At 35.2% G+C, this 15241-nt stretch overlaps 1 protein-coding gene across 1 annotated transcript; it reads left to right on the top strand.

The window, feature by feature from the left end:
* The first annotated feature begins 2300 nt into the window (after positions 1–2300).
* On the top strand, positions 2301–11751 carry LOC149240898 (LEAF RUST 10 DISEASE-RESISTANCE LOCUS RECEPTOR-LIKE PROTEIN KINASE-like 2.1). Its single transcript, XM_089370353.1, has 3 exons — positions 2301–3006; positions 3334–4112; positions 11479–11751. The coding sequence occupies exons 1-3, from the start codon at positions 2301–2303 to the stop codon at positions 11749–11751; spliced, it is 1758 nt and encodes a 585-aa protein (XP_089226479.1).
* The last annotated feature ends 3490 nt before the right edge of the window (positions 11752–15241 follow it).

Below are 15241 nucleotides of genomic sequence, written 5' to 3'. Positions count from 1 at the left end.
AGAGCCTTTGTAATTGAGCAACAATTTATTCCATGAAGGGGGACTAAACAACACGACCATGAGATGAATGGGGTTCTCTGCTATCTCCTCTTCTTTGTTCAGGCTGGCTGGGTGTTTCTCACTGGAGAATGAGGCTCTCCCCACATGAGTGACTAGATGTCCATGGTGTTCTCCCCCTCTACGAGGTCTTCCTCTATGACATGGCATACCTACATGCAAAGGGAGTTCCTAGGATAAAGAAAAACCCAAACCAACTAACTTGCCAAATCTCCACTACACAACAATATCCAAATTTCCCACCACAAGACAACACAGTGGAAGCGAGTCAATTTTCCAATCCAACACACCAAGACCAGACTCCCCCGAGCCCACCGACACTAGAAGGGTGAATCAACTGTGAGGGTGGAAGCGGACCCCCAACATTAACACTACGCAACCCACAAAACAACACTAAGACCCTCCCAGACCATTGTACTACAACCCACATAGATGACGAGACCTAATGAACCATGAAGACAGACTCCCAGCCGCACCCAAGAACCCGCCCAAGCTTGAACCCGACACGAACTTGGGCTTCAAATGCAAAGGGAGGGTACAATTAACCCAAAATCCATAGATGAAGGCCGAGATTACTCTTGACAGGGGCCTGAGGCACCTAGATAATAACAACAACATACTCACCCCCCAGGACCTCACAGGCACAATGAAACGATTCCGAGCCCTCCAGCCTTTGAGGAAAACTAAATTGAACTAGCAATGCCACCTTTTCACAAGATTAATATCCATGACAAGACTACCAAAAAGAAAATTAAAGACCTCCAAAAAATACCCGCATGAGAGGAAGCACATTACCCACACTCGCAGACCTAGGTTACACCACTAGCTCTGCAAGAAGGAAACCGATGGAAGGAGGAGTAGTGACCCGAAAGAATACTAGTCACCCATCGAAGAAAAATTGCGAGACACAGACTCCTTGGGGTCCCAAATGAAGGCTTCAACACAATACCACACATAGGGGTCACCTTCGTTGATTAATTCCTCACTTCCCTCGCCTTTTGACTTGCACTACAAGGTTGAACAACAAGCGTAATTGTCACCAACTCGCGTGAAATCCCTTCTCATCACCCACCATACCAAAACACTAACATTCCTCAACGAGAGAATATTTATTAACATAAGATTCTCCATAAGCATCCTTCGTCAGGGTCAGTGCCTAACACCTACCCACATTAACAATTACATGTGGTACAAGTGGCTGGGGATGGGGATCCCAAGGCCCCCTCATCCAAGGGACAATCACCCCCATCGGGGGTGGTTGTCATTGATCTTAAAAGATTTTGAAATCCCAAAACTCTTGTTGAAGAGTTTTTTTAGGGTGTTAAATTCAATTTTAAATTCAAAAATACATTTTAAATAATAAAATCACAATCTTACTAAAAATTTTGTATTGGCTAATTCAACTAAAATATCATTTTATCTATTAATTAAATTACGGAGATCACTAAACCTCATATAAATAGATAATTACGGAGATCACTAAACCTCATATAAATAGATTCTATATCAACAATGTTAATTGTTATAAACATGACCATTCATATGATTTGGAAAAAAAAAAAATCTAACTTAAAATAATAAAAATATGATTATAAAATTTTCCATCATCAAAATATATTTAAAAAACAAAAAAACATAAAATTAATAATTAATAATTCTAATCCATATTAATAATTAAAGTAACCTAAATGCTTGGATACAAATCTCTTCTTCATTTACATGATTAATAAACCTCAGCTAAAATGATTCTAGGTCGACAATCTTGACGGATATGAAGATGACTGACTGTCAGCGATAAGTAAGTTGAGTTGATTAATTACACAAAAGGCGAGTTCAATATCAAGATTTAATGAATTTAAAAAAAAAAAAAAAATTATTTTTTTAAATGTATTTCTAAACGAATTTAACATTTTAAAAAACAATTAAATGGATTAAGAAAATATCTGTAGCACTATTTATTTATAAACAAAAATATTACCAAAAATAAAAGATTCAGGAGACAACTGAATCATAGCACCCATAAACAACGAAGGAAATTCATTTATTTGAAAATTTGTTGGACGAAGAGAAGAGCCACGTCATTAAAAAAATCTCGGGTTTAACATAAACCTGATCAATTTTTGTCTTTCATGATCATTTCTAAAAATCACTCGAACGCTACCATCGCCCCCACTTTGTTTCGTTGATCAATTTTGTATTTCCCAAGATCGAGCCCCTGTCTCTGCCTCTCATCATGGAAGTATATGCTCCTCGCTTTCTTCCTTCCCCTCCTCGACACATCTTCTTCCTTATTCTCGCTGGTTGACGCGCAATATGAGTATTGCCAAAATACCAGTCATTGTGGGAGCAAGAATCTAACGGATCCTTTAGGTGTAATCTATCCTTTTGGTGCAGGGAATCGTGGGTGCGGTCACCCTCGCTTTCAGATCAACTGTGAGCAGAACTCAAGTCCAGCTATCGAGATTCATGGCCAGAATTACACAATACTAAGGTTTATCAATTCCGCTTCTCATATCTTCCTTATTGTCAGGGGCGACCACTGCAAATTTTTCAATCGTCCCTTTAATAATTTCCAGATACCCTTACCAAAACATGGAGACGGCCCCTTCTATATTTCTGGTAAAGAGAACCAGACTCTAGACGTGTACAAGTGCAACATACCTTTTCAGGATGCACTCGATTCCACGGGAGAGCCGCTCTGGAAATGTAATGCTACCCTCTATTACTATTTCTTTAACTCAGGGCATTCGATCCGTGGATGTTCTATTGAACGAGTAGATGTTGAGGTCGGAAGAGCGCAGTGGGTTTCGAATGATACACAGAGAGACAAAGACTGCAGATTATGTGAAACAAGTGGGGGGATATGTGGTTACAACATTTCGGACTCAACTTCGCCTTTCCTCTGCTACTGCAAGGACGGACCCCGTACACACAAATGCCCCGGCCACGGTAAGCTCTATTTTATACGTAATGAATTTATTCTTTTAGGTCAAGCAATCAGGCTATTGTAGGTAAAGTTTCAGTCGTTGCGCACTTGACTCAAAACATAGAATATTATTTTATGCATATGTGGATCCTTCCCATTCCTTGATAGTTGTTATGGCTACGTTACAGGTCCTTCAAACAAGTCAGCCATTACAATAATAATAGGTAAATTACGATTTCTTTCTTCCAGGCTTCTCCTCTTTACCCCACGCAGAATTGGTTTCTATTATCCTCCTCTTATGGGTTGGACCAATATCATATTCATACATCAATCTCTTCATTCCAACGCAGGTTGCTCGGTAAGAGGAGCAGTGTTCACAGCAGTAGCACTAGTACTGTTCTTCACGTTTTATGTGAAAAAAAGGCATCCTCCTCCTGGTAACTCCGCTTCAAAAGTGGAGAAATTCCTCAAGGAATATGCTTATGAAATGCCAACGAGATATTCATTCTCTCACCTGAAGAAGATCACAAATAACTTTGCAGAAAGGTTGGGAGGAGGTTATGGTGTGGTCTATAAAGGAAGGCTCAGTTCCAATGAAGCTCCAGTGGCCGTTAAGATTCTTAACAGGCGTAGACACAGTGAGGTTCAATTCATGAATGAAGTGGCCACGATTGGACGGGTCCATCATGTTAATTTGGTTCAGCTGTTGGGGTATTGTTTTGAAAGTCCTACAAGCGCACTGGTATATGAATGCATGGTCAACGGATCTCTGGATAAGTTTTTGTTTGCCAGAGAAGAGGAGGGGAAGGTGTTAAGGTGGCAACAATTGCGTTCCATCGCTTTGGGTGCGGCTCGTGGAATTGCATATTTACATCAAGATTGCGAGAAGCGCATCATACACTTCGACATCAAGCCCCACAACATGTTGTTGAACGCAGACTTCGCCCCAAAAGTGTCTGATTTTGGTTTGGCAGTACTTTGTGGAAAGGAAGAGGACCATATATCAATGACGGCAGGGAGAGGGACTCCAGGATATGTTGCGCCAGAGGTGTGTGACAGTGATATGGGGCCTGTTACTGATAAATCCGAGGTTTATAGTTTCGGTATGCTCTTGCTAGAGATTGCTGGGGTAGAAAGAATATGGACTTTAGGGTGAGTCGTTCGAGTCGGCTGTACTTTCCTGAGTGGGATTTCAAGATGCTTCAGAATGAGGAGTTGCAGATGAGATTGCGAAGTGAAAGAAAAGGAGAAATTGAAGCAGAAGAGGAGGAGAAGGGGAGCAAGCTGATGACTAAAGTTGGGTTGTGGTGCATTCAACACCAATCCAGGGATCGCCCATGTATGAGTAGAGTTGTTCAAATGTTAGAGGGAAATGCAGACAACGTGGACAACCCTCCCAATCCCTTCAATTCCTCCTTGGCTCCTCCTGAAATACCATTAGTGTCTTCTACTCGAAACATTTCTTCAGTCAGCCGCTCCTGATATCTATATCTATGTGGGACTAGCTTTGAATTTACACTTAACTCCACATCAATTCTATTTATGTGTGGGACTAACTTTGAATTGGGACTTGCTTTGAAGTTATGCATAGGTGCGGATTGATCTTTTCGTCATGAAAAGGTCCAACACATGTATGACAACTACCACTTAATTTCATATTCATTTTTAAATAAAGTTCTTATGGTACGAACTTTTGTAGGATTCCTCGGAAGAATACTTGCAAAAATGGTTATGTTATTACTATTATACCTGCCCAAGTAGGTATATAGCGACCCGTATGCCGTTGACCTCATATTAATGGTGTTGACTGGTTTTTTATATCATACATTTAACCAAAGTTTCTCTACAACTTTATAGTGCAAGTGGGCATGATAACGTTTAACCAATGTTTCATCGCCATTTGATTGGGCAAGAAGAATGTACTTTTTATTGCAGCCTTTTTTTTAGTCTTTGCCATCTGGCAATGGCCAAGGACTATAGTAAATAATGCCCCTCTTATTACATTAAGTGATCAGTGCATTAACTTTACTATTTTAATCAAAGTTGGAGTGATCAGTGCATTAACCTTACCACTTTAACCAAAGTTCGAGCTTTAAATTCATTATATAAATTTTTGAAGATCATATCCTAAGTTTTATTTTGAGGTTAGCTGTTTTTTTGAGGCACACACTTATTTTGAGCCGAGTTGTGTTTTTGCATGTAGTCACATTCATAGAGGCATCCCCTATGGCTTGCAACAAATTGTATATAATATCATGAACTACACCAACGGTCTGAGGTAGGTGGTGAACGTTTATGCTAGTTGTTTCTTTGAGGTACACACTTATTTTTAGGCCAACTGTGTTTTTGCATGTGGTCACATTCATAGAGGCATCCACCTGTAGCTTGCAACAAATTGTATATAATATTATGAACTACATCCACGGTACGAGGTAGGTTTTGACTATCTGTGAGTGATTTTGCATGACGAGGTAGGTGGATAGTACAACAAATTGTATATAATATTATGAACTACACCCACCGTACAAGGTAGTTGTTGACCGTCTGTGAGTGTTTTTGCTTGACGAGGTAGGTGGTGACCGTCTGTGAGTGTTTTTGCATGTAGTCACATTGATATAGGCGTCCTTGTGTGGCTTACAACAGATTGTAAGCAGTCGGTTCAATTCGCATCAGAGCCAACAGATTCAATTCGCATCAAAGCACGGTCAGTTCAATTCGCATCAAAGCCAAAAGCAAAGCAAAACAATAGCCTAATTACACTTCTTCGTTGATCCACTGTTTCACCTTACACTTCCTTGGTTAATTTGAGATACACCGCCTCAGCCAACAATTATCTTATCTCGTTAATCTGCCCCTGGAAGTACAATTTTGAAATTCAATAAAAAAAAAATGTCAGCCTAAAAAACCAATCAATTTTTCATTATAAAAATGATTGCACTAGCTTGTTTCTCTTACACTTCTTCAAAAAACAATTTTGAATTTTGAAATTCATTTAATGTGTAATTTCTTAATGATCTCGCAATTTCTTAATTAATTAATTCACATGGACTTACCAAAATGAAGTATGACAAGAAGGTAACTGGTTTTTTTTGTTTTTTGTTTTAAATCTAGGACACTGCCCAATTTATGCCCAACAACTTGTTACCAAAATGATGTATGGCAAGAGGGTAACTGGTTTTTTTTTGTTTTTTTTTTTAAATCTAGGACAATCGGTAACTTAACAAAATGAAGTATGACAAGAGGGTAACTGGTTTTTTTTGTATTTTTTTAAATCTAGAACAATCGGTAACTGGTGAGAGTTATCCTAAACAGGCCAGGATCAAATCTAACTTATGAAAACTTGTTACTCTGAACGGGAATATGTTACCTAGGACTATTCCCGATTTTTCCCAACAACTTGTTACCTAGAACGGCATAATTTTCTGCGGAAGCTTGCAATATATTCGTGAGTATTCACTGATTTAAAACAGAAAGTGAGCTATTTCTTTACCAATAGATGTGCATAATTAAGTTAGACCTCAATGTGTGGGTTGTGTGGCCAATTTACGGGACACATCATTTATATTTTCGATGACTGTCGGATGCGGCCACAACCAGTTCAGGGAGGATATAGTCTTTTTGTCTTTTTTGCTTCATTCATTAATTGATTCAACAACTCAACTATTATTATTTAATTTAATTTAGAATAAATTAATATAGGATGATTGTAAGATGATAGCGGTCAATCTTAGCAAAATATTTTTACATCTTAAAATGTTTTTTTGTGTTTTTTTTTACTTCATTCATTCATTGAAGAAGCAACTTCACTATTTGTTAATTTAGTATGTTTTTTCCTAGTGCGTTTTTTACTTCATTCATTGATTGATTAAGCAACTTCACTATTCGTTAATTAAGTATAGATTAATATTCGGAAATTTGAGAAATTGTTATATAGGTAAATTCATGATTGAAATTTTGGTTAAAAGGGTCAATAATTTTCTCCCTCCCTTATCATAGATAAATAAAAAATTATTTAAATATAAAAATAAAAGATTGATTTAAAATTTAGATAAAACAATATGTGAATGTTATAATAAATAAAATGATATCAATATTGCATATCACTGTAATACAACAATTTACATGAATAAGATTCATAACCAGTTTTGTATATCATGTGAAATTAATTAATATTTATCACAAATTAATATTTAAATAAAAGATTGATTTAAAATTTAGATAAAATAATATGTGAATGTTATAATAAATAAAATAATATCAATATTGCATATCACTGTAATACAACAATTTACATGAATAAGATTTGTATATCATGTGAAATTAATTAATATTTATCACAAATTAATATTTAAATAAAAGATTGATTTAAAATTTAGATAAAACAATATGTGAATGTTATAATAAATAAAGTAATATCAATATTGCATATCACTGTAATACAACAATTTACATGAACAAGATTCATAACCAGCTTTGTATATCATGCAAAATTAATTAATATTTTTACAGATATATTTTTCTGACCTATTTATATGTTGAATTGAATTAATTAATATTTGTAATACAACAATTTATATGAATAATGGGACGGCGATAAATAGCAGCGACTTTTTCAAAAAAGGTGAAAAATATACTAAAACAATCCTTGGAAGCAAAAAATGGAACTAATCACCGGGATTTGTTGTAGTGATGTGTCACTTGCTATCCCTTCAATTTCATAGGTGATCATCTCTCTGTGGTAACCTGGATGTGGATGCGTGTTGCAAATTGAATTGGAACTAGGTTGGAATTTTTAGTTGTTGTGTTTATATATATATATATATATATATAAAGAGATCTTGTTATAGAATGGTATGTTTAAGCTATTTTAATATCTAAATGTTTTAATAATATTAGATGAATCGACAAATCTCATTGCTTTATAAGATCATTTTAGTGCATCTCCGCTGATTTTTAATATAATTTAGTTTGATATATTCAAAAAATTAGGTGGTTTGGAGTTTTTGGTTGGAATCCAACATTTTTATTTTATGTTAAATCTTGATATTTGTTGTTAAAAATGATTTTTTTGACGATTCAGTAACCAAAAAATTCATTGGGGCACTCATATTGTGGAGTGTTTACAACTCAAACGTGTGATTCCAATAAATCACTACCAAATTTTGAGTAAATTAGACCAGAAAAATATGTTGTAAAACCTTTCAAAACATATAATAGATAGACTACGAGAAAGAAGAAGATGTTGTCTAAATATTATACATTTGGGACGTTTTGTTTGGAATTTGATGAATTTTTTTTTGGTTAAATCTCAACTTTTGTTATTTAAAATGGGTTTTTGATTGTATATATAGATTGTATGCCCTATGCATTTCCTTACAACGCAAACTTCTAATTCAAGTAAATTCTTGTTGGATTCTAAGCAAATTAGACCATAAAATATGTCGAAATACCTTTCGGAACGTATAATAGATTGGCTACGATAAAGAAAAAGGAATTATCTAAATATTATATATTTTGGAGTTTTTTGGCCAAAATTTGCCGAAATTTTTTTTAGTTAAATCTTGAACTTTGTTGTTTAAAATGATATTTTGACTGCATATCTCATTTTGAAACTCGAAAAAATCCCTAGGGCACTCAGATTGTGGAAAGTTTACAACTCAAACTTGTGATTCCAATAAATCCCTACAAGATTATGAGCATTATTGGCTAAAAAGTATGCCAGAAAACCTTTCGAAACATATAATAGATAGACTATGGCAAAAAAAAAGACATTTAAACATTATACTTTTGGAGTTTTTGTTAAATATGACAAATTTCTTTTTAGTTAAATGTTGATCTTTGTTGTTTAAAATGAGTTTTTGATTACATATATTAATTCAACATCATGAATAATCCATGGGACCCTCAACTTGTGGAGAGTTTACAAGTCAAACTTGTGATTCTAATAAATACTTGCTAGATTATGAATAAATCGAACAAAAAAATGCCAAAAAACTTTTCAAAATGTATAATAGATAAACTATGGCGGGAAAAAACTTTTCACAATGTATAATAGATAAACTATAACAGAAAAAAAGTATTATACTAACATTATAAATTTTTTAATTTTTTTTTACAAAAATCTAACAAAACTCTTTTCTATTAAATTTTGGTTTTGTTATTTAAAATGTTTTTTTAAATAGCAGAATCCCGTCACTTGCAGATTTTTATTTTTTATTGATCACTTGTTTCGTAGGTCACAATACTTCTTGGTGACAGAGTTGTTGCTACAAGGACGCTTTCGTCGTATGCAATTATTAATTGAATATTTCGCCGCTTATTGGGCCACCTTAGACCTCTATTATGTGGCCTAAACCATCGAGAGGACAATACTTGTCAAAGACTTTTGCATCACGAGCTTGAAAATACGAAAACAGTGCTTCAGATAGTCTATTTGATTTTTATCCTTCCAACATTTTCGTTCACGTGATTAATAGACCTGAAAAATGTTGAGGCTATGTCGTCAATTTTGACCCCTATGACGATGACAATTTGATTATTAAATTAAATTATATTATGTTTTTAGTAAGATTTTTCTGGTGGGGTTTTGTTTGATTTTTCTAAAATTTATCTGAAATGATAAATTTTATGGGTAACTCCTATACAATTCAAGTGCCCTATGGGTTTTTGACGGTGTTGATCCGTATATATAGTCAAAAACTAGTGTAAATAACACAAATCAAGATTTCACCTCAAATAAGTCCAAAAAGTCGCACTAAAGACAACTCCTTAATTATGTTGATAGATGTGTTTATATGGAAAGTATTTATTGTATTATAGAAATTTTTTCATTATGTTGAGATGTATATTCTACATCCTAGTATGAGGGCAATGTGTGATTTTGTTCGTGTTCAATATGGAATTGACACATATCTCTTAATAAAGACAAAAATGATTATACATATTTTGTTAGTTTTAATTAAAAATATTTTTAAACATCAATAATCTCATTCTCATTATGTTTGCTTGGTATTATAATTTATTATAAAATAAATGTAGTAAAAAACTCTCATAAATATTTCACACACATATAGAGAATATTAATGTTTCCCTTAGTAAAATACTTCAGTGCTTAAAAGTAACAAGTAATTAAAAGTAAAATATTTAGTTAAGAAATGTGTTATTCATTCCATTTTTAACATCAAATATTAATAATAATAATATTTTCCAAAAATACAATTTAAAGAATGAAAAAATGCACATGGTCGAACTTTCTAAAGAGAGAAAACCTATATAGATCCATCTTAACCATAGATTAATCAAGCATTTAAATGGGTTAAATAACTAGCCAAGTCATATAAATTAAACATTTGATGAATATTTATAGGTTTAAAATACATATAAAAGCAATAAAAACAATTATAACAATATGGAAATAATTTAAATATTAAAATTAAAAATCATTCAAATGAAACCTTTAACAAATCATATATTTTGCAATAATGAAATAAATTCATTTATTTGAAAATATTTAACTAAACCCACGAATTAACAATCACAATGTTATAAAATATTATATAGTTCATCAAATCAAAATTCAAATCCCCATAAATCAAACATATGTTAAATGGAAAAACATGACACTAAAAGATTTCAAATTAATTTCCTCACATTTAACATAAAATTATCATGTTGATTTCCTCTTGAAAATTATCGCCACCCCTCCCTAATGGGGTGAGATCAGGGCAGCACGTGGAGGCCACCTCCCATGTGTGAAAACAATTGTATATGATTGGAGGCACGATCCTCCTGATCCCTTCACATCTTCGCATGCACTGGGAGAGGTACCCTCTTAATGTTAGTCATTCGTGTGAGCAATTATTCCATGTTTGTGTGTGGGGTTGGCGGATTGTTAAGGAAATGTGCGATGAATGCACCAAACATTCGTCTTTGCATTCACATATGGTGTTGGGTATTGTGGTGGCTACGAGGAAGGAGTAGGAAGCATCAAAGGTCAACACTCGTTGGAAACGGAGTGGGTTGCTCGTTGTGGAAATATACATGGGTAGTGGGCTTGTTTTTTCTTTGATGTTAGGAATCTTTTCAATTGGTGGCAGAAGGAAAGACTGGGTGCAAAAGAAGAACTCCTCTCGGCCTGGAGGTAACATGTTCTACCTCGTTCTTATAGGGTGGTGGAGCTCGTCGGTAAGGAAACCCTGTAGCCGGAGGTGGAAACCCAAGTTCCCTTGCTGTAATAGTGATTTCTAGTGCAACGGAGCCTCGAGGGTTCACCTATGGTTTCTTGCTGTCGATTTTGGTAGGTGGTGGCCAATTTTGCACTCATCACGGGACAAAAACAACTCCCCTATCTGTGAGTGGCGCTTCATCATTGGTGATATTCTGGAAGGTGGAGGTGTGAGGATTATCTGGTGGGGGTGGTCCTTCGTGGGTAGAAGGAGCCATCTTGGTGAATTCATGTTATTCTGGGTGGTGCTTCTCTTGTCTTTTGTCTGCAGGGAGTGTTCTTTCGGGTGGAAAGTATAGTGTTTGGTGCATGTTCAAGGCATGCCTCCACTATGGGAAGCTATGAAAGCACAGTGATCCCTCGTCGGGGTGGCAAAATAGTTGGGCATGTGCGGAAAGGAAATGTAGGTGTGAGAAGAGGCCGCGAAGGTGGTAAGCAGGGGGCGAGCAGAGGTGAAGGGTCGCACGACCATGGGAAGACTCGCAAGGGTGACGACACCTATGGTGGTAACGCGAAGGGTGGGCTGACAACACCTAAGGCTTAGGAGGGGTCGAGTCTCCAACATTCCTGCCTAAAGAACTATCGCACTCTCATTGCCATTTTGATGTATAGGCTAGATGTTGCAGAACGAGTTCAACACGAGGAGCATGTGGTGCAGATGGCCTCTCTCAAGCGGCTGCATTACTTTCAAGGTCAACTTTGGGAAAGACTGGTTGTGGTCTGGTAGGGGAAAAACCTACTCTCAGAAAAAGTAGAAAAGCTGCAGACATGGATGGTGCGCTACAAAGGACATGTTCAGTGTGAATTCTACCCTCCTCGGCCTCCTGGAACGATCCTGGACAACAGTGCATCCATTACGTCAAATGAGTAGTATGTTTTCTGGTGTTTTTTACATTTTAAATCTATTTTGGTGCCTCTTGCCCAACCGTTTATGGACAATGTCCTTAGCTACTTTTTGTATTTTTGTCATCTAGTGAAATTTTTGGTGAACAAACCGAGTCAGGGTGAGACCACTTGTCTTGGGACGAACTCCATGTCCTCCTTTTTCTGACATTAATAGAATATTGACTTACAAAAAAAACGAAAATTATTGCCAACCCACATCTGCATCATCATTTTTGGGTTGAAGAATATTCTCAAAATCTCACTCACAAAACTTATAAATGAAAAGTTGTGAATATTTTCAAAATCTCACTCGCAGCACTTATAAGTGACAAGTTGTCACTACAAAATGATTTTGTCACCGCGTAGTCTAAAAAACCCACAAAATAACTCAGAAATTTCGGCAAGATAATGAAAAATTATGGCAAATTTTTTTGAAAACCTTGGTTACAGCTGTCAAACTTCCAGATTTTGGATGCCCCAAAACTTCTTGATGGTGTTGAATCCATTTCCAATATAAAGAAAAATGATTCAAACACTCCAATTACTTGATTTTTTGAATTTTTTTACTGTATTCCAACAAAAAAAAATTGTTATCTAGATTATTTTATTGCATCAGTGGACAATGTCTTTAGTCACTTTCCATTCATTAATTGAATGTTTCAGTGGCTAGTAGGTCACTTTATTGTGTGCCTAAACTATTGAGAAAAAACTAAGGCTGGCCTCTAAGACGACGATAATAATTATAATTATAACATTATGAACTTCGAAATCCCAAAACTCTTTTCGAAATATCTAGTTCATCATTCTCATTAGAGCTTCCCGTTCATCTTCTGATTCATATAATTAATAAATAATAGATAAGTAGTATTTGGTTAATTATAGATGAGTTGAGTTGCACATTAATTTAATAGAGCTTCCCGTTCATCTTCTGATTCATATAATTAATAAATAATAGATAAGTAGTATTTGGTTAATTATAGATGAGTTGAGTTGCACATTAATTTAATTTATGAGATACAGATAGAATTTAGTTTCCATTAAATTTTAGATTATACAAAAAAAATTATCCAAATACATATACTGTGCAGCAGCAAAAACATGTAACCGGAGTCGAATTCGGGTGAGGAGGTAATAAGCGGCCGTCCCTAATGAGATACATACATATATTGTGGAACAGCAAAAACATGCAACCAGAATCGAACCCAGGTGAAGAGGCAATAAGCGGGTGAGGAGGCAATAAGCGGCCGTCCCTAAGCGAGCGCTCTGTAGAATGCTTGCAAAACTGGTTTTATGTTATTATTAATTGTTGAGATTCATGTTTTCTTCCAATATACCAATCATCTTTCGATGGCAACCCTTCCCTTAACTTTTATTTATGCAAGGAATGTTATTTGGAAATTTTTGATCTGTATGTGAGTTTGGGTGAGTGAAGCAAAGCGAATCATCGATTTACATTGGTTGTGTTTCTGAACCAAATCTCATCATTTATTTTGATATTTAATTTAAAGTTTCTGTTGAAAGAAATATTGGGTTAATCTTGACGTATAAGAAACATGCAACACATAAATCGACATAAACATTAGGATTCTAAATCTTCCTTTTTTTCCCTTATTTTACAGTAGAGTGGATATTTGGTGCACATTTGGTTGGTTTGTAAGATTGTTCGTATTATATAAAAATAGTTAAAGTTCTATAACTTAAATTTCTTTTTAATTTAATTTACATTATTTAGATTAATAATTTCTATTTAAATTATTTTACATGGTTTTTATTTTATTAATATAAATTTGTTATAATAATATATTTAGAAATAAAGCAAAATATAGAGATATAAAATGTTTTCTTGAGATAGGTGGTGACCGTTTGTGTCAGTTGTTTTTTTGAGGCACACTTATTTTAAGGCCAGCTGTGTTTTTGCATGTCGTGACATTTATAGAGGCATCTACATGTGGCTTGGAACAAATTGTATATAATATCATGAACTACGCCAACGAGGTAGCTGGTGAACTTAAGTGATCAGTACATTGACTTTACCACTTACGAGGTAAGTGGTGAACTTAAGTGATCAGTGCATTAACTTTACCACTTTAAGCAAATTTTGAGTGATCAGTGTATTAACTTTACCACTTTAATCCAAGTTCGAGCTTTAAATTCATTATATAAATTTTGGAGATCATATCTTAAATTTTGATGCCAGCTGTTTTTTTGAGGCACACATTTATTTTGAGGCCAGTTGTGTTTTTGCATGTAGTCACATTCATAGAGGCATCCCCTGTGGCTTGCAACAAATTGTATATAATATCATGAACTACACTAACGATATGAGGTAGGTGGTGACCGTTTGTGCCAATTGTTTTTTTGAGGCACACTTATTTTGAGGCCAGTCACATTCATAGAGGCATCCATCTGTGGCTTGGAACAAATTGTATATAATATCATGAATTAGAACAACGGTACGAGGTAGGTGGGGACCCTCTGTGAGTGTTTTTGCATGACGAGGTAGTTGGTGACTGTCTGTGAGTGTGTTTGCATGTAGTCACATTGATAGAGGCGTCCTCGTTACAATATCGTGTGGTTACAATATACAATCGGTTCAATTTGTATCAGAGCCCACTGGTTCAATCAGTTCAATTCGCATCAGAGCCAGAAGCAAAGCAGAGAAAAACAGGACCTAATTGCACTTCTTGTTTGATTCACTGTTTCACCGAACACTTGCTTAGTTAATTTTCACTTCTTCATCGATCCATCGCTTCACCCAACGCTTATCTTATCTGTTTAATGCCCTCGGAGGTACTATTTCGAAATTCAATTAAAAAAAAATTGTCAGCCTAAAAAACCATCAACTTTTCATTATAAAAATGATTACACTGGCTTGTTTCTGTTATGCTTTTTCAAAAAACAATTTTTGAATTTTGAAATTCCTTTAAAGTGTAATTTCTTAATGATCTCACAATTTCTTAATTACTTAATTCACATGGACTTACCAAAATGAGGTATGATAAGAGGAGTAAGTCTTCAGGGACTTATGGAAACCTGTTACTCGGAACGGGAATATGTTACCTAGGACTATGCCCGATTTCTGCCCAACAACTTGTTACCTGGGACCACGGATTTTACGTGCCGCATAATTGTCTGCGGAAGCTTGCAAT

This window comes from Pinus tabuliformis, chromosome 8, assembly GCF_031772625.1.
Source record: "Pinus tabuliformis cultivar Carrire ecotype Pingquan chromosome 8, CPIR1, whole genome shotgun sequence".
Lineage (NCBI taxonomy): Eukaryota > Viridiplantae > Streptophyta > Pinopsida > Pinales > Pinaceae > Pinus > Pinus tabuliformis.
This window is presented reverse-complemented; position numbering and strand designations above follow the sequence as displayed.

Bases quoted from the DNA above. Each gene is read 5' to 3' on its own strand.
- LOC149240898 (XM_089370353.1), top strand. From the start codon at position 2,301: ATGCTCCTCGCTTTCTTCCTTCCCCTCCTCGACACATCTTCTTCCTTA. The intron at 3,007-3,333 runs GTAAGCTCTATT...ATTCCAACGCAG, and splicing joins ACACAAATGCCCCGGCCACG to GTTGCTCGGTAAGAGGAGCA. The intron at 4,113-11,478 runs GTAGAAAGAATA...TTTTGTCTGCAG, and splicing joins TCTTGCTAGAGATTGCTGGG to GGAGTGTTCTTTCGGGTGGA.